The 25319-nt window shown below is 38.3% G+C and overlaps 2 protein-coding genes across 4 annotated transcripts in view; one reads left to right on the top strand and one right to left on the bottom strand.

The window, feature by feature from the left end:
• piwil2 (piwi-like RNA-mediated gene silencing 2) overlaps positions 1–14468 on the bottom strand; it is a 37816-nt gene extending 23348 nt beyond the window's left edge. Inside the window, exon 1 of one of the 3 annotated variants that reach the window (XM_044110062.1) lies at positions 14359–14468. The gene's annotated coding sequence lies outside the window, so the exon portion shown is untranslated. Of the gene's footprint in view, positions 1–1526; positions 1545–14358 lie in introns of those variants that run through there. The other 2 variants (XM_044110087.1, XM_044110053.1) reach the window with 2 other exon arrangements.
• htr7c (5-hydroxytryptamine (serotonin) receptor 7c) overlaps positions 11059–25319 on the top strand; it is a 36283-nt gene continuing 22022 nt past the window's right edge. Inside the window, exon 1 of the mRNA XM_044110101.1 lies at positions 11059–12541. Coding sequence (XP_043966036.1) covers positions 12066–12541 — 476 coding nt within the window. The 5' untranslated portion in view covers positions 11059–12065. The remainder of the gene's footprint in view (positions 12542–25319) is intronic.

Below are 25319 nucleotides of genomic sequence, written 5' to 3'. Positions count from 1 at the left end.
TAATATCAAGCCAAATGATAAGTTATATTGCCCAAAAATATTTAGTAAATCCAAGTCAATTTTACAAGGAAACCTTATTTTCATTTACTAAGTATCTGAGCAAAAATTATTTAGATTTACTAAATATCTGGGGGAAATTGATTCCTATTTACTGATAATCTAGGTGAAATTAACTTATATTTATTAATTAAATGGGTGAAATTGATTTAGATTTACTAAACATCAGCATAAAAATTATTTGGATTAAGTAAATAATATAAATGATATCAACTCATATTGTAGCACATTATTGCTTAATTCAACACATTAACACTGTTGTTCTTATTTATCTGTAGCTAAAATAATTGATAAAATTTAAGTTTTTATTTCTATCATAGGACTTTAAATCTATTCAATAATATTGAATGTCACTTTGTTGCCATAATTTTTCTGTGTCTAATTTACACAATATCCTGACCAAACTTGAGTGGCATCAAAAAACAACAAATTACAATGCATAAAACAGCAGCAGCATTTATTTGTGCAACTTTATAAAACGTGTTTATCCAGCACCCAACAAGTGCAAAATTCCAAAATACAACAATAAAACAGAGAAGGGGCAATATATATCAGCATCAAGTCAAAAACATAGTGCCACTCTGCTCAAAGTATAGTTAACATGATTTTTTAGAACCGTCACATCAACAACAATCAACTTGGACTCAGTTAAGCTTGCTTCAACAATTTATCAATCACATAAGAGTTCCCTTTATGTTTAAGAGGCATGCAGAGCACAAAACAAGTATGCACATAAAACTTGCCTGGGGAAAACATGACAAGATGTGAGAGATGGGTGAGACCTTTGAGGCACAAAAACTTAAATTTTCTTTTTTTGTATGTTTATGCTACATCTCACTGTGTTGGGGCCCTTAGCTCCGTGACACTTACTTTCCTTTTCGAAAAATAAGTTGAAAGACAGAACTTAAAACATATTATATAAAGTGCAAATGAAACACAACAAAGTTTTGCAGTCTGCAGATCATCACCCTTCAGTGGTGAAGCCTGCATGGACTCTCCAAAAAGGCAATAGTGGATGCTCTATGCTGTATAAAAGGGACAAGGGTTCATGTGACAGACCTGAACAGATCCAAAGCCATATAACAGGCCGCACTACCACATATGAGAACAAGGGGTCAGTCCTTAGAAAGGGTGGTTAACTGTAATGTACTGCAAGAAAAAATACACATGCAGAAATCCACTGAACTGAAAATTACCCTAATTTTAACTAACTTCACAGAGCATTTCACAAAGTTTTGCATGTTGGTTTTCACAGTGACTTGTCTATTCCCTATTGTTTAGCAAGGGTCCGTTTTCTTAAGCCAGTAGTTTATTCCTGAGGCTGTTCACTTTTGGGGAGAGCTTTGAACTATCCAGCCCGAGGAGAAGTTTCTGAAACACTTCAAATGTGTATCTGAGCTTCTTTGGATAGGCAAGATTTACAGCATACGCCAACCCAACAAGCAGGGAACAAGCCCTTGGAAAGTTACCCAGAGCAGTTAGAATTTTCACGCCGTCCACCACGATACAGATGTCTGGCTCCTCTGACGTGTTAGCTTTGATGTTGTAGATCTTCAGGTTTTCAACAGCAAGGTCCTGTGACACACTGTCTTCATCAGCATCCTGTAATAGCAAGAACATTGTGCATATCAGACAGTATAGCCAAAGGAGAAGGTTCCATTTCCAAAATTGCTTACAACTGTTTGGACAAGAAAATCTGGAGTTTGTCAGCCGTTGCTTGTAATGCACTCTATTTATGTCAGTGTTTTAGACAAATATGAGATAACACTAAAAAAAAACACGCACATAATTTAAAAATGAAAAAAAATATATATATATATATATATAAATCAATCATAATAATATATTATATTATTATAATATAATCAATTATACAATGATGAGCTGAACAGTTACAAATATTTCTAAAAGAAGTTTCTGAAATTAAATCAATCCATTACGCTATTATTTCTTCCTGGCACTGTCTTGATGAATATCTTATTCTGCATTGCCTCAGTTTTTCTGTAAAAAGGTCTTTTTACAGAAAAAAGGCCATCCAAAGACTTTAAAAAAAAATCAAGTTATGGTTAGGTAAAGCATTCTTAGGAAAAAAATTACATAAATTACTGACAAGTTTTAAATTATGCCAGTTGGTGAAATCAAATTGAGATAGCATTCTGCACTAGCACTTAAAAATTCCTTAATGGAAAATAAAAATTTAAACACACTTAACAGAGGACAATGATATAGCTTGCCAAGAATGTTGGAGGACATGGCGACCTTTGCCATGTCCTCACCCTGTCTGCCTACTGTCTCAAAAAAATACGAGCCACTAGCACCGCAAAAAGTCTTCGGAGAAAAAAAAAAGTTGGTCTCAACTAAATTGTCGTTAATCTTGGTCAAGTAAATTATTTGGTCCAAAGCGTTGGAACTTATTTGGGTTGGCTCTTTTAAATTACATTGGGTTCAACTATAGTAAATGAGTTGAATCAACCTTAATAAATTAAATTGAACCAACACATTTGCTTTAAATTGGAATGACCATAATAAAATAAGTTGAGCCAACTCATTTGATTTAAATTAGATTAACCTTAATAAATTAAATTGACCTAACACATTTGCTTTAAATAGGAGTAACAGAATTACATGGTGCTGAAATAAAGCAAAGTAATCAGGTGGAAAACCTTTCCATGATTTTTTTTACGCTCGTCCAAAGAGGTATTTTTTTCAGTGTATTTATTCTTGCACTTTGACCATAGCCATAATTTTCTGTTTTAATCTAATCAACTTTAGATTAACTCATTAATTAATAATTTGCATCCTTACCTGTACTGAACATTGTGTTTCTTTCTACGATACACTCTTTAAATGGGATGCATAAGTTTTGTCGCAGCCTTCCAAAAACCAACATTTCCAACAAAGGTCTCTAGGGGGCGCAGAGTAAGAGACAGTAACAGCGAGCTAGCCATCCAGTAAAGTTAAGTGTAGCCATATATTTATAGTTTTCTTCTGTTACCACAGCCAGGGGCGCAACTACATATTTTTTAGGTGGATGCGAACATCTTACCGGGGCCCCCCACCCTCCCAGGACATAAACTTGTAGAAGTGAGCCAAAGAGCCTGTTAGCCTGTGTCTAGAACCTCCTATGAGCTGCAGGTCTGAGGCTTTTTGTTAGCATGTTTTCTATCATTCTTATAGCTTGATAGGAAGCCTGATCCAAACTGGCAACACACATTAATAAAATGGTAAAATAATATTGACCACAAAACACTATATATAAATTTAATGGTCCAATTAAAGTAATTTAAAAAACAGGACATTTCCTCACTTTCTAAAAAAAAACCCGGGACGTCCGGGACAAGACGTGAAATACGGACGTTTGGTCACCCTAATATATATATAAGCCTCCAAGGAGGCTGGAAAGTGAGCTGGCTTTGCTGCTGCCTAGCAACATTGCATACATTAGATTTTTTTCCACTGATGGAATCTGATGATGTCATAGTGTTATGATGTCATAAGAGACAGAAGCCTTGAATATCCTGCATCTGAATCAAACTGGCAGATCGCGAAGAGCAGCAGCACGGTAGTTTTGCATATTGGATTTAGCGTTACATTTTCTCGTAGTTTTTGGATACGTTAGTTGGATAATAAAAATGTCGTCATTTGGTACAGATTCATTGACACTGTCTCAAATTAGACTGATGTCAAGAGATGAATTGGTTACATTGCTTGTAGATTTTCTACAACGTTTAAAAGAGAAATCTGCAATCTTGATCAAGGAAGACATACTGGAGCAGGACCTGGAAAAGGCACAAGAGCAAATTGACCTTTTAAATGAGAAAGTTGATTCGTTGACGAAAGAGTTACAGATTTCTCACAGGCACAACAAATATTTGAATAATGAAAAAATACCTAAATTAAAACTAGAGATAGAGACCTGGAGTTCTCACAGAAATCAATTGTTAGCTGAGGTGAAGTCCTATCAAAGTAAAGTAAAAGATTTGCAGAACTCTTTGAAAAACCAGGAGAGGGAATCAAACCTTCAGATTGAAAAGATCCTAGAAGAAAAAAGGCAAGTGACGTCACAATTCGCGGCATATAGACGTAAGACCGAAAAGAATGAACATGAAATTAAAAAACTTGAGATCGAATTGTCCAAGAAGGTCAACGACATTGGCTTGAAGAACAACGAAATTCAGAAAGAGAAAGAAAAGACCAAACTTCTTGAGACCACTATCAGAGAACTAGAAAAGAAATTGATAGAGCAAGAAAATGAAAACAAAAATCTGACGAAGAAACTGGCAAAAACTCCAAGGGAGGAAGCCATTGAAAGGACAAGGATCGCGTTTGAAGCAAGACTTGATTTTGACGCCTTCGCTAAGGAAAAGCAGCGAAGCAGGATGTTACAGGAATCGCTCACAAAAAAAGATCGGCAGCTCAATGAGCTCTTGGAGGAGCAGGCAAAGAGACGACCCTCGCCCTCCAAGGTAAAGACAGAGGCTGAAATAGAAAAAAAAAGGTTTGAACCAACTGCGGCGGATTGGAGACAGGTTAAAAGAGACAACGTGGCTTTAAATGCCGAGATAAAAGTCCATATGGAGAACAGACGGAAAGATCAACATCAAATAAAACAACTAACCGAGCAATTGTCAGACGTCAAAAGAGAGATGCTGTTCAAGAGAATTGAACAAGAGGATTTGAAGAAATCCATAAATAAGAAAAAAGAAGACATTGCTGTGGTGAGACCAGATGTTGAAAATAACATAAAGGCACCAATTGAAAATAGTGAAATTAGATATTTACCACCAGTTGTTTCCAACCTCGAGCCACCCAAACCAAAGTTATCTTCCAATCGAAGAACTTTGCGTTTGGGTGAAGGCAAGTTATTGCCAGATTTTAAAGACAATTTAACTACACAGCGTAAGCCACAACCCCCTAGCCAAGGAAAGCCTGGAAGACCTCCATTTATAGCGGGAGGCAGGACGGGGTGGAAAATCTAACTGGAAAGAAAATAGCGGTCAACCTGGTGGGAGAGGAGAACGTTAAAGTTCCCTCATTAGAGGTTGAAGGCAACAAAATATCGTGAGATGCGTTTGTGAACGTCGCATACAAGAGGCGTATACACCTTGGGGCTGGGCTTTAACCCACGGAGCCCAGCAGGGCACAGCTGAAGAGGAGACAGGATTCCCTAGCAGAAGGTGGGGACCTTGGTGATCTGATCCTGGGCTACAGATGCTCCCTGTACTTCCAGAGTCTGGTCCTCATTGCCGGCAGCAACTCGGGCTCGTTTCCAGTGAGAGCTGGATCCGCCAAGGCTGTTTGTCACTAATTCTATTCAATACTTTTATTGACAGAATTTGTAGGCACAGCCAAGGCGTTGAGGGGATCCGATTTGGTGGCCTTAGGATCGCATCTCTGCTTTTTGCAGAAGATGTGGTCCTACTGCCTTCATCAGGTCGTGATCTGCAGCTTTCACTGGAGCGATTCGCAGCCGAGTGTGAAGCGGCTGGGATGAGGATCAGTGCCTCCAAATCCGAGGCCATGGTTTCGGATTTGGAGACCATCTGGTCAGGGTGCCTCCTGGACGCCTCCCTGGTGAGGTGTTTCAGGCACATCCCACCGGGAGAAGGCCAAGGGGAAGACCCAGGACAGCTGACCTGGGAACTCCTGGACCAAGTGGCTGTGGAGAGGGAATCTGGACCTCCTTACTTAGGCTGCTACCCCTGTGACCTGAAGTGGATGGATGGATGGATGGATGGACAGTTCGTATACGCCTCTTGTATTAACTAATAACGTTTAGACTTTTATTTATTCTCGCTGTTTGGCCATAGCCATAATTTTCTGCGTTAATCTAATCAACTTTAGATTAACTCATTAATTAATAACTTGCGTTCCTCCCTCTCCTGGACATTGTGTTTTTTCTACAAAACACTTATTAAACTCAATACATAGGTTTTCTCCGGGTGCTCCGGTTTTTCCTACCGTCGGGAAAAAAGTGATTAGGCTAATTGGTTTCTTTTAAATTTATCTTAGTTTCTCGCTCATTAACTGTTAGAGATGCAAAGAATATGAACTTTTAACTTATGCGATGTGAAGCAAAAGAAGATGGATGGATGGATGGACGGACAGTTCCTATACGCCTCTTGTATTTACTAATAACGTCCGCTTTTACACTGTAAAAAACAAACTTAGGGGGTTATCAGATTAACAAAAGAATATCATGTACTTTTAACTAAAGCATTTCATGTTTCAAACAAAATCGTGACACAATCATGTTGGATAAACAAGAAATTCAACAACTTCACGTTTATGAAATTTAATCATGTTGAGATAACATGATTCATTATAGTCAGACTGATATAGTGCTGAAGACGAGTGAGTTCACGCGAGACAATCGTTTTTGTCTCAACTTGAATCATGTTATTTAAGTTGAGACAAAAACGATTGTCTCGCGTGAACTCACTCGTCTGATTGATGTGATTCAATTTAGTCAGATTCCTTTCCCTCCGAAGAGGGTCTAGCGAAATCAGGGGATCACGAGAGATTATACGACATAAGTGTTTTGTGCCTGGGAAAACTTCAAAGTGGTTTTAGTTACACATTAAACTATAGATATTTGTTTTCATCTGCAGGGCAGAGAAAACAAATATCTGCACTGTTCTGTATCAGTCCATTTAAGAACTGTAAAAAAAAGTTCTCAAAGACATTTTTTTTAAAAAGTCAAAAAAGTCTTTGACTTAAAAAAAATGTCTTTGAATTAACGTAATTAAATCATGAAAAGGATTTCCACACAATTAAATAGCTTTCTTTCAGCATGAAGCATCCCTTACAAAAAATCCCATGAAAATCACATGTGATGCACATGTGATTCACACAAATTTTACATGTGAATGATGTGAATCACATGTGACAGCACATGAATACGTGTGATTTTGGAACGTTTCGTGGTAAAATCACATGTGATTCACTTGTGAATCACATGTGATTCTCATGTGATTCACACATTTCCACATGTGAATCACATGTGGAAATGTGTGAATCACATGTGATTTTCATGGGATTTTTTTGTAAGGGATGTTTGTTGAGCCAACTTAGTTTTCATGAGTTGGATCAACTTAATAAGTAGTGTGAAGGTATCACTGTAACACACTGAGAAAAATTTGACCAATGGTTACTTAAAAAAATTGTGGCAACAAAGTTACACGTAATATAATTGAATAGATTTTAGGTTATACAATTTTGATTAAAAAGTATTGAATATGTTAACTTAACTTAACTTAAAAAAATTAAGTACATCTTAATAAAAGCAACAGCTGAAATGTGTTGGATTTAGTAATATCAAGCCAAATGATAAGTTATATTGCCCAGAAATATTTAGTAAATCCAAGTCAATTTTACAAGGAAAACCTATTTTTATTTACTAAGTATCTGAGCAAAAATTATTTAGATTTACTAAATATCTGGGGAAAACATGACAAGATGTGAGAGAGTTTCTGAAACACTTCAAATGTGTATCTGAGCTTCTTTGGATAGGCAAGATTCACAGCATTCGCCAACCCAACAAGCAGGGAACAAGCCCTTGGAAAGTTACCCAGAGCAGTTAGAATTTTCACGCCGTCCACCACGATACCGATGTCTGGCTCCTCTGACGTGTTAGCTTTGATGTTGTAGATCTTCAGGTTTTCAACAGCAAGGTCCTGTGACACATTGTCTTCATCAGCATCCTGTAATAGCAAGAACATTGTGCATATCAGACAGTATAGCCAAAGGAGAAGGTTCCATTTCCAAAATTGCTTACAACTGTTTGGACCAGAAAATCTGGAGTTTGTCAGCCGTTGCTTGTAATGCACTCTATTTATGTCAGTGTTTTAGACAAATCTGAGATGACACTAAAAAAAAAAAAAAAAAAAACGCACATAATTTAAAAATGAAAATAAAATATATATATATATAAATCAATCATAATAATATATTATATTATTATAATATAATCAATTATACAATGATGAGCTGAACAGTTACAAATATTTCTAAAAGAAGTTTCTGAAATTAAATCAATCCATTACACTATTATTTCTTCCTGGCACTGTCTTGATGAATATCTTATTCTGCATTGCCTCAGTTTTTCTGTAAAAATGTCTTCGTATTCACAAAGCAGCATCTTGGCCATCATTTCTTAGCTCGCTTTTAGGGACAAATTGCAAAGACTTTAAAAAAAATCAAGTTATGGTTAGGTAAAGAATTCTTAGGAAAAAAATTACATAAATTACTGACAAGTTTTAAATTATGTCAGTTGGTGAAATCAAATTGAGATAGCATTCTGCACTAGCACTTAAAAATTTCTTAATGGAAAATAAAAATTTAAACACACTTAACAGAGGACAATGATATAGCTTGCCAAGAACTACTGGGAGAAATACAGTTATGACTATTTTGTGATTAGACTTTCCAACGAATACCAAGTACAAGAGATGAGAGAAATCAGCTACTTTATATTTTAACATCTACTTCAACTTACATCGTACTCTTTTAAGAGTTGATCTGTAGATTCCCCAAGGTACAGCATCAAACATTGAATGATAACATCTCTGGTCATGTTGATGTCAGGATTGCTTGGAGTCTGAAACGAAAAAAATAAACACCAGGTGGTTTATATTACTGTTAATAAACTCAAGGATCCTTCCTGTGCCGTCTTGGGGACCAGTGTAATAAAACACTACTGAAACAAATTCTCATGCGATTATTTCATATTCCATTTAAAAAGAGAATCACAGGCTAACCTCCAGTAAATTTAAGTAATGATATTCCAGAAGTTTAAACACAAAATTTTGAGAATAAAATGTTAGCAACCATAATGCTCAATGAAGGATACCTTGAGTAGGATAGCCTGCAGTCTCAATCCCATGCTTCCGCCCTTGGAGTGGAAGAGGTTCAGAAGTCGAGGAGTATATTCATCCAGTTTGGACATGAACTTTGATTCAAGATGCACCATTGTGATTCTGTGAAACTCATCCTGGATCTGAAAGACAAATCATGAAACCAGTTTTAAAGCCTCAAATATTACAAACATACATACTGTTCTTACGACATTTTTCAAAAGCAAGACGATGGATCAAATTTGATCTATAAAATAGATGACAGTAACGTAACACATTTTGTATCAAATAGGTCTGCCAAGTCTCTCATGATGGCCTGGTCAACAATGCTCTTATTTAACTTCAATGTTGAATCAAGTATATCTCTAACAACTTCAACAGATGCTGAAGATGAAATGAACTGAAGGTCTTCAACTAAGGCATCAATGCACTTCACTGAGGCATTATAGACACTTTCTAGCTTCAGCAGAAGTAAACCGAGGAGGTACAATATTTCTTAAATCTTAAAAAATTATTTTAAATGAAATGTTCTGCTGCAAAGATGTGGCCTACATATCATAATCTATAGACTTAAAAAAAACAAAAACATCCGTTACACATCCCTGCAAGAATCGCGCCATAATCATCTTAATTTTTTCAATGAAAATAAGAAAACAATTATACAAAAATATATTTCCCTCAGAAATTGCATCTGTAATGTCACTGAAAAGATCATCACAATTAAGTATTTTTTTCAAAATCATCCAGCTCTTTAATATACCAACTATGGATGAATATCTCATCCAATCCCACTTCAAAAAATTAACTATCGTTTTAAGATGTTAGACAAAAATATGAAACAGATTTTAAGGTAATGTGCACATCAACAAATGCCAAACAATAAATATTAAAATCAAAGATGCCCAAAACGGACTAACGAAACATTTCTCTCACTCGCTCTGTGGCAGATCAGTCAGTACGCAGCTCTACGTACTGATTTCAACCCAACATTCACAGACGCATCTCACTGTAACTGTTTATCTGTCAGTGTGAGCTGCAACCACAGTTTGAAAGCATAACGTTTTTCCGAGAAAACAGAAAAAAACGAGGAAGCCGTTTGTGCCATCTGGATGTAACTAACGTAACGTTAATGGAGAGCCTCAGTGAGAGCCGGTGAACTTGGGTTTAGCAAAACACCAGCCATTGTGCTCAAAACACAATAATAGACGTTCGATGAAAATAACGCCAAATTAAAAGAAGAAAAAAGAAACAGCGCACTTTGTCTCAATGCAAAACGGCAGATTTTTCTTCCGAAATGTGTAACGTTATAAAAACTGAATCTGCTTTTAACTTGAGTACATTTTAATTGTAAAAACTAAATGCAGTAACTTTAAACGAAACTCCTAAGTTGATTAGCCTTCTCACCGTTGAAAACAACGTCTGTTCCGCCATTATGGTGCCCAAACATGCTAGCTAGCTTGTTAAGGTGGGGGAGGGGGGTTTGGGCTGAGGCCAAAAAACTAAATTAAATAAAAGAGTAGCTTGTATTCTACGGCCACTATATAACGGTATTACGTTAGTCACATTAAATTGTGACATTGAGACTACTTTTTCAATCATTGCAATGCATTTAGTCAAATCAAAGACGATGTAGACTGAATTCGAATCCTTCACACTATAACTTAATTGACTTGCTGTACAGTAAAGTTGTCATGTTTGGTAATTTGCAGTAACTGAAGACAATGTTTAACTGCTACAGACACTTGAATTGTTTAACTAAGAACAATTAAAACATGTCTTACCTTTAAGCAAACGGTAGTCCATGAAATGCCAAGCAGACTCGATGTTCCTGTGATGAAAATGCCTTGGGCGGGAAAAATTAAGGGCTCCCAATGAGTAAAATTTATCAATTTTCTGCACTTTTGACTTTACCAATGAAAATAAATAAATTCTACTTATTGTTTTTCTGCTGATTTTATTTAAAATAATACAGAGTAAAATGCAATTAAAAAAGTAATCAAATTTGGTTAATTCAGCTCAGTGAGATTCCAAACTGCACAAAGTCTTTTTTATTATATATAGTTTGCTCTTATTTATTTAGTAAATATTAATTAATCCTGATCACAGTTTTTTCAGTGATAGACGAGTCCGGACTTAAATCCGATTAAAATACTGTGGCATAATAAATAATAATAATAAAAAAAAATGCAAGTGGTCATCAAAAATCCTCCAATGTTCCTGGATTGAAAGAAAAAAGAAAAAGAAAAACAACTCACACTGTGCCAACTTGGTTTGGATGGCATATTCCCTTAATATCGTTCTCTGATATTTAAATGTGATGATTTGGAACAGTTGAGAGCGAAAAAGCGAAATAACAGAAATCTGTTTGGAGCCATTAACATCTTGTCACTGTGTGATTTATTTTATTTTATTTTTAATCACAGCTGGGGTTTTTTTATATTTTTTTTATTGTTTTATAAAAGCAAAATAAAAAAAAGAAAGATAAAAGAAAAAGAAACGTACACTGAAAAACATCCTCAGTCCAAGTTTCTTCCTCATACACTAAAGAAGAAACTTCCTCAACGTATTGCTTAATAGTTTTTCAAGATTTCACCGCTTATGGCTTAATTTCTCCCTTTTGGGAAACAGTTTTTTCCATTCCCCGCGCAGATAGAGCCGTGTGCTGAAACCCGCTGTGAAACTGTTCCGTAATTTTTTGCAGACTCTGAGCTCTGAGGATCACACCGAAAGCGCCGCTGTGACAGGCTGTCTGTGCGCTCCATATGATGCGTCACGCGAATAGGTGCGGTTTGCTCAGCGCAACTCTCCAGAAGCTTAAAAACCTTTCTGAAAGCAGGCAGATTTAGACGGTTCAACTTTTTTTTTTTTTTTTTTTTTTTTTGGTTGTGTGCAGCTCCATAATTTTAGGGGCTTCCTTTCCCCTTCCTCCTCCTCCTCTACTGATGGTCTTTGTATCCCCGAAAGCTACAGAACCTCTAGGGACGGATCACTTGATCACCACCACCGGGTGATGTGGTGCGGCTGAAAAAGCGTTCGACCTAACACCGTCGGGCTGTGTCCAGGAGCTGGTTACACAAACCCAAATATGCGCGTAATTGGAGCGCACTGGCGAGGCGTTCCTTGCTCTCCTGTCCGGGAAACGTCATTGTCGTGATGTTCAATACCTCGGTAATTGAGCCCATTTTTGCAAAGAAAGAGGATATTGCCGAAGTTATCAATGGCACTCTGCTTCTGGTCAGCAACGTGTCCGTCACCACGGTCGGCAGCAGCCCCACGGCCAAGTGGAACGAGTCGTGCGGGGAGCAGCTGCTGGATTTCGGGCGCCCGGAGAAGATCATTATCGGGGTCATGCTGGCGATGATCACGGCGGTCACCGTGATGGGGAACACGCTGGTGGTGATCGCCGTGTGCGTGGTGAAGAAACTTCGGCAACCTTCGAACTATCTTCTGGTGTCCCTCGCAGTGGCGGACCTGTCAGTGGCCATAGTGGTGATGCCGTTCGTCATTGTGACAGATCTCACTGGCGGCAAGTGGCTGTTTGGGGACTTATTCTGCAACATCTTCATCGGCATGGATGTGATGTGCTGCACCGCCTCTATCATGACCCTGTGTGTGATCAGCGTGGACAGGTAAGTTTTGCAAAGTTTAGGCTGATCTGAGTCAGAGAGGCTGGTCACTTTCAGCAGCAGCATCAGATTTTAGGCATGTGGTGCGCTGAATGCACGGCCGGATTGAGAAGGTGGTGGTGGAGGGCTGGTTTTGGTGCCCAACCCATGAATATTTCTTGTAAACTTGCCAATTACAGTGTATGATGGCATATTAGGACCAGGGGCGCAACTACATACTTTCGGAGGTGTATGCGAACGTGTCATCGACACCCCCCACCCCCCCACACCTTGACATAAACTTGTACTCATCTTTAATTAAAGTGTCAATAATAATAAATTTTGTGCAATTCTATGGTACCTGTTAGTGTCTAGAATTTACAGGGTTTCCATTACACGCAATAACCTTTATTCACTCACCGTTTTTCTTACGGCACCAGGCTCCGGATTAATCACCTCTTTCACGGAATTTTAAGCAGGAACTCTGTCGTCCCTCACAGATTTTTGTGCAATTGCAACAACAATCAAAACATGACATTAAGTCAAGTTCCATCATCAAATTTGCAATTGATTACGTTTAAAATACAATCCTAAACAGGTGGGTTTTTAATCAAGATTTAAAGGAAGTCAGTGTTTCAGCTGTTTTACAGTTTTCTAGAAGTTTGTTCCAAATTTGTGGTGCATAGATGCTGAATGCTGCTTCTTGTTTGATTCTGATTCTGGGGATGCAGAGCAGACCAGAACCAGAACCTGAGGTCTGGAAGGTTGATACAATAACAGCAGATCTTTAATGTATTGTGGTGCTAAGCCGTTCAGTGATTTATAAACTAACAACAGTATTTTTTAAAGTCTATTCTTTGAGCAACAGGGAGCCAGTGTAGGGACTGTAAAACTGGTGTTCATCATTTTATTTATAAGTGAGCCAAAGAGCCACTTCTGTTAGCCTGTGTCTAGAACCACCTGTGACCTGCAGGTCTGAGGCATTTTGTTAGCATGTTTTCTATCATTCTTATAGCTTGATAGGAAGCCTGATCCAAACTGGCAACCCACATTAACAAAATGGTGAAATAATATTGACCACAAAACACTGTATTTATAAACTATATCAACGCTTTCCCTACACAATCCTATCAAACGTTTTTAATGTTGAAAAAAATAAAAAGTTTCTCTTCACAATATTTATTTATTACTCTATTCTATTTGTATGACTTGTTGTTAAAATTTACATTTAGGTCTATATTATTTTTCGGTTTAAGGAAATGATTGAGGAATAAAGAGACTGATGTCTGGTTCTTTAGGTTCTGTGGCGTTCCTCTCCTGATCCATTCTGTCTGATATCAAACAACTCACTGTGAGCCACTGAATGTCGCCGACCCATTTTTTTAAATGCCCTTATTAAATACGCAGAAATTGATTAGCCTGGAATGTGCGTCTTCCCACTACCATCTGTATTTTTGCCAGAGGTTTTGTTTCTAAGGACGGTGTAGTATCGGGTGGACATTTTAAAAAGACGCGGGTTGATAGCAGCTCACAGCGGCTGCGTAGCAACCGTCTCTAAGAAACCGTGACAAGAGTGTCATTTCGTGGGGGTTGGGAGGGGGGTCCTATTTAGGTCCCGCAACGACAATTATATGACCTTAATATTTCCCGTGTTTTGTTTTGGTCATTATTATTACACTTACTGTTGAGATGTGTGTGATAGGTGTGTCTATCAAACATTTATAGCAATATGTATTGGTTCAATACGGGGCGGAGACAACAACAACCACCTGTCATTTTAGGCTAGCTTAAGCTAACCTGAATATTTACAACTCTCTTGTTGATACACTGACATTACTTACCTTCTGTCGTTCAACCACTTTGAAAAGCCTTTCTTCATCACTCCAACATCTTAATTCTTCCCCTATTTCGTTTTCTGTTTTGTGCCCCGGAGTTTTTTTTGTCCCTTCCTTCTGGAAAAAAAAAAAACGCGCCTTAGCGCGTTCTCGAAGGGACGCTGCTCGAGCTACCTGTATGGGAGGGGAGAGCGGTTGGTAGGAGGAGAGGGGCGCCTAATCAGTGCTATTCCTCAGTTATTGATCATTTCATACACAAACAGCTGTTGAGTACATAAAATGCTGATCAGAAAAAAATTACCCACATTGTTTTTGCGTCCCCTCTAGAGCAGCGCCCCATATGCGTTGCATACAGTGCAGTTTTTGCGCCACTGATTAGGACCATTGTAGACTCTGAAATGAGCAATTTCTGAAATTTTGAGATCAACATCAGAATTGCTCAAGAAGAAAATTTAAAAAAACTTCTGTTTTTCAAAAGTCTAAATTTTTCCACCTTTGAAACATAGAAATTTTCAAGTTTTTTCTAAACATTTTCTGAGCAGAATCTCGAATTTGAGATTAATCTCAAAGTTTGAGAGTGGAATTTGTCAACTTTTGGAGCTCAGACAATTTCTTGTTTTTTTCCTAGAACATAATTTCTTGGCAATAATTTTCTCCTCCTTTTTTCTATATGCAACTGCCTTAATATGCCATTGTGTTCTTGCATGTTAGTAATTAGTAAAATTATTAAAATGCTACTTTATCCCAGTATTTTAAGCTCTAAAAATTGACAAATAACAACAAAAAACAACAATAAATAATAATGACAACGTGTTGTTACTGGTACCCCTGGCTAATAATTTAAAGAAAAAATAAAATAAAATAAAAAAATCAGAAAATATAAGGAACAACCCTCAGTTTTGTTCCATATTCTGATGGATCTCCCACAGATGTCAATCAAGTGATTCAAAAAGGTATTTCCCACTACTGCGCCAAAATCAGCTGCTTCAGCATACTGTGGATAAAGAATAATTTTACATGAGCACCATTTAAGATTTTCTCTTCAAAATATCTCATAATTAGAGTGTGCAGAGTGTCTGAGGTTAAATATTAACTTTTCTAATATTACTCTGAAATTATAATTGAGCTAAATAACTTTGTTAGATATTAATAATAACATCTGGTGTTTTTACAAACCAAAGTGACTTTTAATTTGTAGCATCTGACATTTAAGAAAAAAAATTCCACCACTGGAAAAACAGAAAGACTGGAAAAGATGTTAAGATGAAACTATTTCACTTTTTCACCTATCTTGAATATATTTCACAACATAATCTACAGAAAAATTTTTTGACTCAAGCTGACTGCATTTAGCTGGACTTGAACAGACAGTTTGTCTCTGAACACCTCAGGATTAATTCGTCTGCTTCTGTCTTGTGTCACATCATGAATAAACACAATTGTTCCAGAGCAGCCAGACGATGTCATGAACTTTGGATCATGAGTTGTTTCATACTTTTCTTTTTTGCAATCTGGTAGAGATTGATCTCAGTTTAATCTGTCCAAAGAATTTTCTTCCTGAACTGTGCTGGCTTTTTTTATTTTATTTTTTTATCAAGCCTTTCTATTTTTGAGGCTTATGAGTGGCTTGCACCTTGCAGTGAACCCTTCGTACTTTCCTGCGGACTTCTCTTCACGTTAGCCTGCGATGCAGCCTACCCCCTGGAGAGTGTTGTTCACTCGGTTGGCTGTTGTGAAGGGGTTTTTCTTCACCATGGAAACGATTCTGCGTTCATCCACCACTCTTATCTTCTGTGGACCTCCATGTGTTTTTGTGTTGCTCAGTTCACCCGGTTCTTTGTTTCCTTTTTTCTTTTCAGGATGTGCCAAACTGTAGATTTTGTCTCTCCTAATGTACTTTTTTTTTTTTTGGATAGATTTTTTTAAAAATATTTGCACAGCTTTAATGATTACTTGTTTCACCTGCATGGAGAGCTGCACATTATGTCCATGTCTATTATATTATTATAATTGGAATATATTTCAGTAAAGAGGTAAAAAAAACAGCTACTTGTATCAGTATCCAAATATATATGGACCCAGTTGTAAATGCCATCTATCAATACATTAGCTCAACTATATCCCTTTTTAGGTTGAATAAAAAAGGTGGGAACAGTGTCTGCCGCAGATGTGTGTTCTGACCATCTCACCTTTGCCACCAAATCTAGGTGTGAATCGCATTTGAAGGAGATTCATAATGACTGTAGTTGTGGAGTCAAAGTTTCAACAACCACCCCAAAGAGATGCAAGACATTAAATTACTCTTGAACCACAGATAATGTCTCACTTGAGTCATGTGGACAATTAGTTTGGTGTAAAGTCATTGTTTCAGATTATGTACATTTTGGATGTGGAGTCATTTAGAAATCCAGTTCCCAGAGTCCAGAGAGACATATAGTCCCTGTTGTTTGAGGGACAGAGTGAAGTTTCCACGCTGCCATTTCTGGTACTGGCCGATAATTCAGACTGAAGTCCAATGTCGGTGCAGCCGTCGACAATGAGATTTTAGATCATTTCCTGCTGAAAGCTACCCGCATGTCTAAAAGTACCAGCCATCTATTCATTGTCTGTACCTGTTTGTCCTCGCAGGGTCTACCATGGGAGGTGGAATAATGTCTATTTCCACTGATCATTGGTTGATAGGTGGGGTACATCCTGGGCAGGTCACCAGTCCATTGCAGGGCAACAAAGAGACACACTGATGTGTGCATGTGTGTGTGTGTTGCATTTGTTGAATAGCCCCAAACCACTTCAGTTCACTGAAAGATCAAATACCTTTTGAGGCAATGAACTGTACGGCAGGAATAACATCACACCACTGGGTGTCTATGTGTTAGAAAGCTTGACATTCAAAGCCCAATCCCCAGACCTAGCATCTTTTAATTATCCATAGAAGCCGCTGGACCAGAAAATTAATACACTACCTGTCAATAATGTATAACAGGCTAAATTAATTAGCTATAGCTATGACCATTGACCCACTGACCTCACAACTATTCTGTCTCTTACTGATGATTTACCATCATCCCACATATCTGTTATTTGCACAGTTTGTTCCTGCTTTCTATTTTTACACCCTTCTACAAGTAGGAGCCGAACAAACGCTGCTGGGATTTACACGAAAAAGTGCAGCGAGGGAAGTTCACTTCAGAAAATTGCCCTGTTTTTCTGTTCTGCACAACATACATAAATATGAGATTCATCACACTGACGTTTCGCATCAACACTCCGCTCCACAATTATTCATGAAGCTAAGCCCCTAAAAGTGAAAAATAGCTACAGGAAGCCTGAATCCGACCCACCGGGGGCCTGACTCCCCACCGGAGTCAGGCCCCACCTGACTCCCCACCTGACTCGTTAACATCGCTAACACCTACATAGATTTAAGGTGCCTTGCAAAAGTATTTGCACCCCCAAGTTACTTCACATTTTCTTATCATTTGGCCGCAAATGTAAATCCACTTTTGTTTTCGTTTTTATAAAATGAAAGGACAAGTGAATATCGACTTAAAAAAAATGCAACATATATTTGTGCTCAACCCTCTTTGAATCCTGTTGAAACACTGTTTGCTGCAGTTACAGGTGCATGTTTTCTACAATATTCCTCTGTCAGTTCTGAACAACCAGAATCTGAAATCTTTGTCGAGTATTCGTAAAATAGCTCAAACCCTTCGAGATCTGTGCAGTTCTTTCCTCAAATTATCTGTTGGACTTTACACTAGGGCATTCTTACATATTAATATGCTTTGAACCTAACCATTTGATTGTGCAGAGGTTACTCGTCACTGAAGAAGAGGATACCCACAGCATGATTCTGCAGCCGTCGTGTTTTACCATGGGAGCGATGTGTACGGGTTGATTTTCAGTGTTAAATTTGGCACCAAACATGGCATTTTTCATGCAGTGCTGTTTATTTTTGGTCTCACCCCACTAGAGTGTTTTTCTGTTTGTTTGCTCTACCCTTGCATGGCTTGTTGCAAACAGAAAACAGTACTTCTTTTGACAATGGATTTCTTCTTGCACAGAAAGATTTGTCAAGTGCATTTTTATCATTATTTATTTAGGGGTATCGGAGTACCTGACTGAATCCCAACATTTTTCTTTGTAGTTTTAGAAAGCCACTCACTCGTTTCCCTTTGTAGCGGGTCAATGCAGCGCTGTTGCATAAAAACCCAAACAAAGTACATTTATGGTCGTATCACTGCAAAATGTGGAAATCTCAAGGGGTGTGAATTCTTTTGCAAGGGTCTGCATTTCTTATGAAAGCAGGAGTAAAGCTGAAGCCTTTGTGAAACATAACACATCTGCTCCGGAAGGACATAAACATCATCAGGTGGCTGTTTCAGCTGCGCTGCCTCACTGACAACAATGAAGACAAACGCTAATTGTGGTATTGACGATCAGATTACTTCCATCCACTTGCCTATCAGGTATTATCTCAGCTTACCCAGAATCGGGCACGTTTGGACGAGCTGAGCGCGAGGGACCGAGGCACGCCTGAGGGGCTAATGATGTTACTGCAAGAACTGGATCGCAACTATCATGCTGTGGAAAGGGAGTTTGCTCCACTCAGCTGTGTTAAAGCTGACTGGAGTATGAAAGTGTTTTGTGCCGCTCGGATAGAACGAAAGGGAACGAGACAGAGGCTGAGGATTAGGGGCCACACATAGGTCGCGGCGATGCTGTAATAATGTGGTGTCAGTTTGAGATTATTTTCATCTCCGCGCCAAGCGGAACGGACAGTTCTGCAAACCATTTCTTCTTCTTCTTCTTTTTTTTTCCTGATCTCCAAGGAAACAGAGTCGTCTTAATTGTTTGGCATGCGATTCACAATGGGAATAGTAGGGATAATTCATTAAAATTGCAATTTGCAATTAGAGATGTGATTATGTGTAATTAGAGGTCTGTTACTGTCATCTTGGATTACAAAAATTGGGCACCATTTGCTAAATGAATTTGTAGAGCTCAAAGAGACAGATAGTGGGACAAAGTCTGATTAGACGCGGCAGTACCTGAAGGTCGTAAGTGTTTACCTCAACAGTAAACTGGCCGCGGATGCTGTCTGAGACACAGCTGCACATTTTGTCCAACATTAATCACTTTTGTATTCACCGGAGGAAAAACAGAGACATCCTCCATAATATCTGTGTACGTTCAGTCCTTTTTGACAGTCTGCCTTTTTTACTTCATACTTTTTCTTTTTAATATAGTGTATAGATTTAAAGTCGAAGGTAAGCTTTCCTGGCTCACTCAATTACAGGTCAAGCCTCTGTAAACGCTGAAAGCTACAGTTTCCAGGCTGCCACTTAAGCTTTGTCGGTGCTTCACTACCTGAGGAATGGCCATATCCTTCCAATCCAAACCAAAGGGTTTCTTTAATGTCTTAAATTGTGAATTAGGTATTAGCTGTTTAAAAAAAAAAAAAAAAAATCTAGTTAGAGGGAAATTTAATAATTAGATGTATAAAAACCTTCCATATAGACTCTATTGTCCTTGTTAGTTCAGCTTCAGCCAACAAGAAAACTCTCACTCTTTTATGTAATTTGACGTCAGCTTTTTAAACAAATGTAACACAGTTATAAACAGCTTGTAAACTCTTGACCTCTGAACACAGCAGCAGAGCAGCAATTGCAGTCTGAATAAACAGGAAAGGGAACGTACGGTTTCATTTTTACATTAGAGTAGTTTTTACATTTTTAAGTCGCACCATAAACAAAAGTTAAAATACCAAGAGCCAAAAAATAACTAGAGAGACATTAGTATGTTGTACAGCATAAAAAAATCAAGCAAAGGACATTTCTGTAGCTAAATATAGTTTTAGGATGAAGCAATTCAGTTGAGAGCCTTGGGAGGCCATTTACATGCATAAACACAGACTGTAGTACGATACAAGGCGAACCTTTCAACCTCAGAACAAAATAGGATTTTTTATCAATAGAAAAAATTAAAAATACTGCATTTGCTTTACAGCTTGCTTGAATAGCATATATTATAGCTAAACCTCAATTGCAAAACCATATTTTTTACAATCTGAAACCTGCTGGGTTTTTACCTTCTCCTAGGTCATTTGTGTGACACATCCAGGTCAGTGTTGAAACGGTCAGTTTATGAATTTTAACCAGGATAACGGTTCAGGTTCTGAAACCCAAAACACAGACTGCAGTGACTAATATCTAATGTTAGGACTACAAAAGAGTGGCATGAAAAGAATAGAGTAACCCATGGGTTAAAATGAATAATTTTCAGATTCTGGGTGGAAGCCAATAACATACATCAGCTTTGGAAGAACACGCAGTTGTGAGGCAACTGTGCTAACCACTGTGACACCTGCAGCCCTAAATGAGTTTTATTTTTATGCTAATTTGGCATGTAAGTGATACATTTGATCGGGGGAGCAAAACGTATACACTGTATAACATTGAGCTTACGTACTTGGTCAAAGGGTGAATGTCAAATGTAGTTAGTGCAATAGCAACGGCTAATTCACAGCACTTGTCCCTAGCTAAACGTAGCTCTATGACGCAAACATGGGACTGCTGTTCTGTTCAGTTTGTCTGTGTCGATGTGCGTCTGTCCCTATCAAATAAACATAAATAAATAAATAAATAAATAAATAAATAAATAAATAAATAAATAAATAAATAAATAAATAAATAAATAAATAAATAAATAACCATTTAGCAGGTAGAAGAATGTTTACCCCTTTATCTTAAAGGGGCAAACATGCTAAAGCAGCTAACAAGATTACCATTAGTATACTGCATCATCTTACGATTGTATCACATAATTTTATTATATTTCTAAGAGATTTAGTGAAGCCTGATCAGGTCATTGTTTAGTTCAAAATGGTGGTCAGTGAAAAAGGATGTGGATTCTTTGTTGCTTACCCAACAAACTGAGTTACAGTTGTTGAGCCAATGTTTGGTTGGGCCTACCCAGCTTTTGTAACAACATCACAAATCTAGCATTTGGGTTGTTACCCGACAGTTCTGCGTGTGCGCTTTGGAGATTGTAATTTATAGCAGACGGAAAAAAAAATCTAGTATCAGTTTTGAAAATGTTTGCTATTTTCAGCCCCTTGCCTTTGTTTTACCTTATTAGTAGTGAAATTGTAAAATTCATCCTTTTAAAGTCATGCTTATGTGCGTCCTGTTCACCTCTAGCTTCTTTGAGTGGTTACTTATGGCTGGAGATTGAAGTTAACGCTCCAGAACATTGACCTAGTCACAGCAGAAAAGCCCAGGCGAAGTGATGCCGAATGAATAAAAGAGAGGACGCTTATATTTCTAAGGCATCCTCTCTGGATTAATGTACATTCGGTCTTTCACTCCATCCCCATATGCACTTTCAACAAAAGCGTAGTGGTTTTAGTTCCCATTCCCCTGCACCTTTTTTGGCTCAAGTCAGTTTTAACCTTTGCTGAGAGTAATATGTTGTACGTTGAATAATGCAAAACCTAATATGAATGATTCATTCACAACAGAGGGAAGTGATGGGAGTTCCTTCCCCACAGTTCGTTGGAGGTCTGAGAAGGGATATTGAAGACGGGCAGGAGGTGCTTGATGTGGAATGGGCGACCCTGTTCAGCAAAAATCATTTTGTGAGGTTGGAGCAGGTGGATGAGATGTAGGCCAAGAGAAAAAAACCCAACTTGGGTAAAGTAAACTTTTCCACACTGAACAAAGTGCGGTGGAGGCGTAATCACCTGTAATCTCTTTCAGGAAACCACAGGTGGGGTGGGAGGGAGGAAGAAACGTTACAAGCCTGGGCTCTTAGCGTAGACGGCAGTGGGATTAGCTGCCTTCACATCCTTTCCGTCAGCGGCTCTGTCACTGATGAGCCGATTTCACACACGCTGCTCCTGGAACGACCTGCCCCTTCGTGTCAGAGAATATTTATGTGAGGCTATTGTGTGCATTTGTCCCAGGAGAGCCATCCCTGGCTTAGTGCAGCTGGGAAACATCCACCAGCAGCAGCGGACACAGATGACCTGGCTGAGGAGACGCATCCTGTGGTGATGTGATGTGACGCCTAAGCTCCACTTTCTCAGGGACTGTTCACTTCCCACTTGTCGGCCGTCTCGCTGACATGCGGAGGTACTGGACATCTCCTGGAACGCCGGCGAGATCAGACCAAAGGCAGTTCACGCTTGTAAAGTAATGTTTAATCAGGACAGGAATTGTGTTTTTGTTCTGAATGCAAGGGAAATGGGCGATTAATAACCACAGAATATGTTAAACATCATATAGGAGAAGGCAACTTTCAGTCAGTTTAAATAATATGTTCATATATTATTTATATTTTCTATATATAAATAATATATTTATATACTACAATAATAATATATATAAATAATATATTTATATATTATAATAATTCAGTTTAAATAATATATTTCAGTGCACCATTCCATCAAAATTCATATGATCAGAGTACGTATTCTACAAGTCAATCACTGATATGTGCTGCTTGTGCTAGAAACCACGAAACCTATTAGACTTTTCCTACAGAAGCAAAAGTCTGCTCAAGAATCGTGTGATTAGACTCTATGGTTCATGTGGAAATGGATCTAAAGCCTATTAAGATGTCTGAGCAGACAATCAATGGAAGGAAAATGAAATGATGGCAGTCGTATGTTGCTAGTGTTGTGACAGTGATTGTCTTTTGGCGGCTGCTATTTTTAGGCGGCTGCAATTTGAAATAGTTTATTTTGGAGCAAGACATTACTAACTATGACCCTGGCATTGATTCCCTTTAGAAAAAAAATACACTTTAGGCTTTATGGAACATAAAAATTTATTATTTCAGGTCTCAAAATATCAATAGACTAAAGATTGGGTAGAGTCCCTAGACTTTCAACTCTAAGGCAAACTTTCAAATCTTTGAAGTAACAGTAGGGCTTCACATTTTTATCAGAAAATCACCAAGCTTAGACGCTGCTGGGATTCAGGCCCAGGACTGTCTGATTGCCAGACTGACACTCTTACTTTATGTAAGTTCTCCTTAATCAGCGATGATGTGGCGCACATCTAATAATCAATCACAAATCTTCTCATCCCACATTTTTGCCAGTAGCCAGAGAAGCTCAAGAATTTAGGGACACCAGAGGCCTCCAGGAAATGGAATTGTACTAACTAATGAGTAGTGGCAGTCTCCATGATGTTATTACTTCATAGGAGTTTTAAACCAGGCAGTCACTACAGCATTGGGACATCTCAGAGTAGCCCCATACCATTGACTTCTGAATGAAAAGACGTTAGCTACCAGCCAACTAGGACGACCAGATAATTCAGTTGATTCAGAGATGTTGCCATGGGGACCGTCCAACAAAAAAACTATCTTTGCTGGATGTGTGCCTGCTGCTGCAAATTACCCATCATCTTATCCGAAGGAAGAGAGTCAGTGGAAAAAGCACTGATGTTTTCCCCATTTTCCGCTAACAGGTTTCTTACCTTACTTCCATATTCAAACAGGCCCCATTTGGCGAGTGCTCATTCTGCCAACTTGGCCAACAGGGGTCGCTTGACAAAAAGCTACATACCACATGTCATCAAAGACTATCCGTGTCACCACTGACAACAAAGAGGAAAACCTCCACCATCCGATCGTATGGAGCCAAAAGTAAACACAAAGCTTCCTTACAGCACAAGAAGCTGAAGTGAGCATGTGCAAAGTTATTCTCAAATATCAAAGCCTATATGAGAGGGGAAATTCTTGCAAGGCCCAAGAAAGAAAAGCCAGGTTATTGCCATGACTTGCATGAATTATACTTGACATTAAGTTGGGATCTTTCTAGCCAAAACCAGTCCTGCATTATATTGAACCCCAGCTAAATTAAACTGACTCAAAGGCTGAAATAATAGCATTTTAACGTAGTAATATGTTCCCTCAGTTTGAAGATTCAGTTTTAAAGCTGTAATAATCTGCAAATGGAGTTTTGTGAACCGGGGGGGGAGGGGGGGAACAATAAGACGTCAGAAGTCGACTTGGTGTGCATTTCGACACAGTTTGGCTTTCCTATTCCTGGTCCGTGACATTGTTTACCTGGTGATCTCAGGGGACAGGAAGCAGAAAAGGGCAAAGTACTTGGTGACTTTAGTGCGGTATAAATCATGTTTTGTTTTTGGTACGACAAAGAGAAGGGTCCATTACTCATTAAGATTAAACAAAGCTGCAAAAGGCATTTACTTAGCAGTAGGATAATGGGTTTCCTGTTGACAGAGCTGATAGACTACAATCAGACATGCACAAACACACATTAAGCTGTGGGGCACAGATAATATATACTAAACATTTAGCAATTTGATGCCGTAGCAGATGAAGTATACAGCATAAGCTCTGGCATCCAGTTTATCTGCACATGAACTGAATATTTAGGAGGGTCGTTAAAAGAAGTGCTTTGAAAACAAAACAAACAAAAAACAAAAATTACAGGTCATCCTTGTCGATTTGAATGCTTTTTGACTAACGTACATGTGAATGAAGAATTCGTCGGCGAAAAGATCGCAAAGCCAGAGTGGATAACAGGGAGTAAAAGCACCCTGTTTTATTTTAATTAGCTGCTCTGCATCCCCTCATATACGCTCACTGATGTGGATCACTCTATTGTAATTGTCTATTAGTTCTCCATGCAATGCCCAAGACTACAGTATGATGGAAATGAATTATTGATTGTGGTTCAATGTGACTTTCCAGATGTTATTTTTTTATCCCCGTGCCCAGACCAGGTAGGTACTGAAAATATAGTGGCGTTTCCAGAGGGGCAATGTCTTATTATTGAGTTTCAGTATACCCATCACTGCCAAACTACCCTTGAGCAAGACAGAGACCCCCAGAGCGGACTTCTAACTGGGTCAGGACAACTTAAGAATAGCTATGCTCCATAAAAAAAAATGGGACATCCTTCTCACATTGAATCCAAAAACAAT

Source organism: Gambusia affinis, linkage group LG03 (genome assembly GCF_019740435.1).
Source record: "Gambusia affinis linkage group LG03, SWU_Gaff_1.0, whole genome shotgun sequence".
In the NCBI taxonomy this organism is placed as follows: domain Eukaryota; kingdom Metazoa; phylum Chordata; class Actinopteri; order Cyprinodontiformes; family Poeciliidae; genus Gambusia; species Gambusia affinis.
Note: the sequence above shows the minus strand (reverse complement) of the source record. Positions and strands in the feature narration are given on the sequence as shown.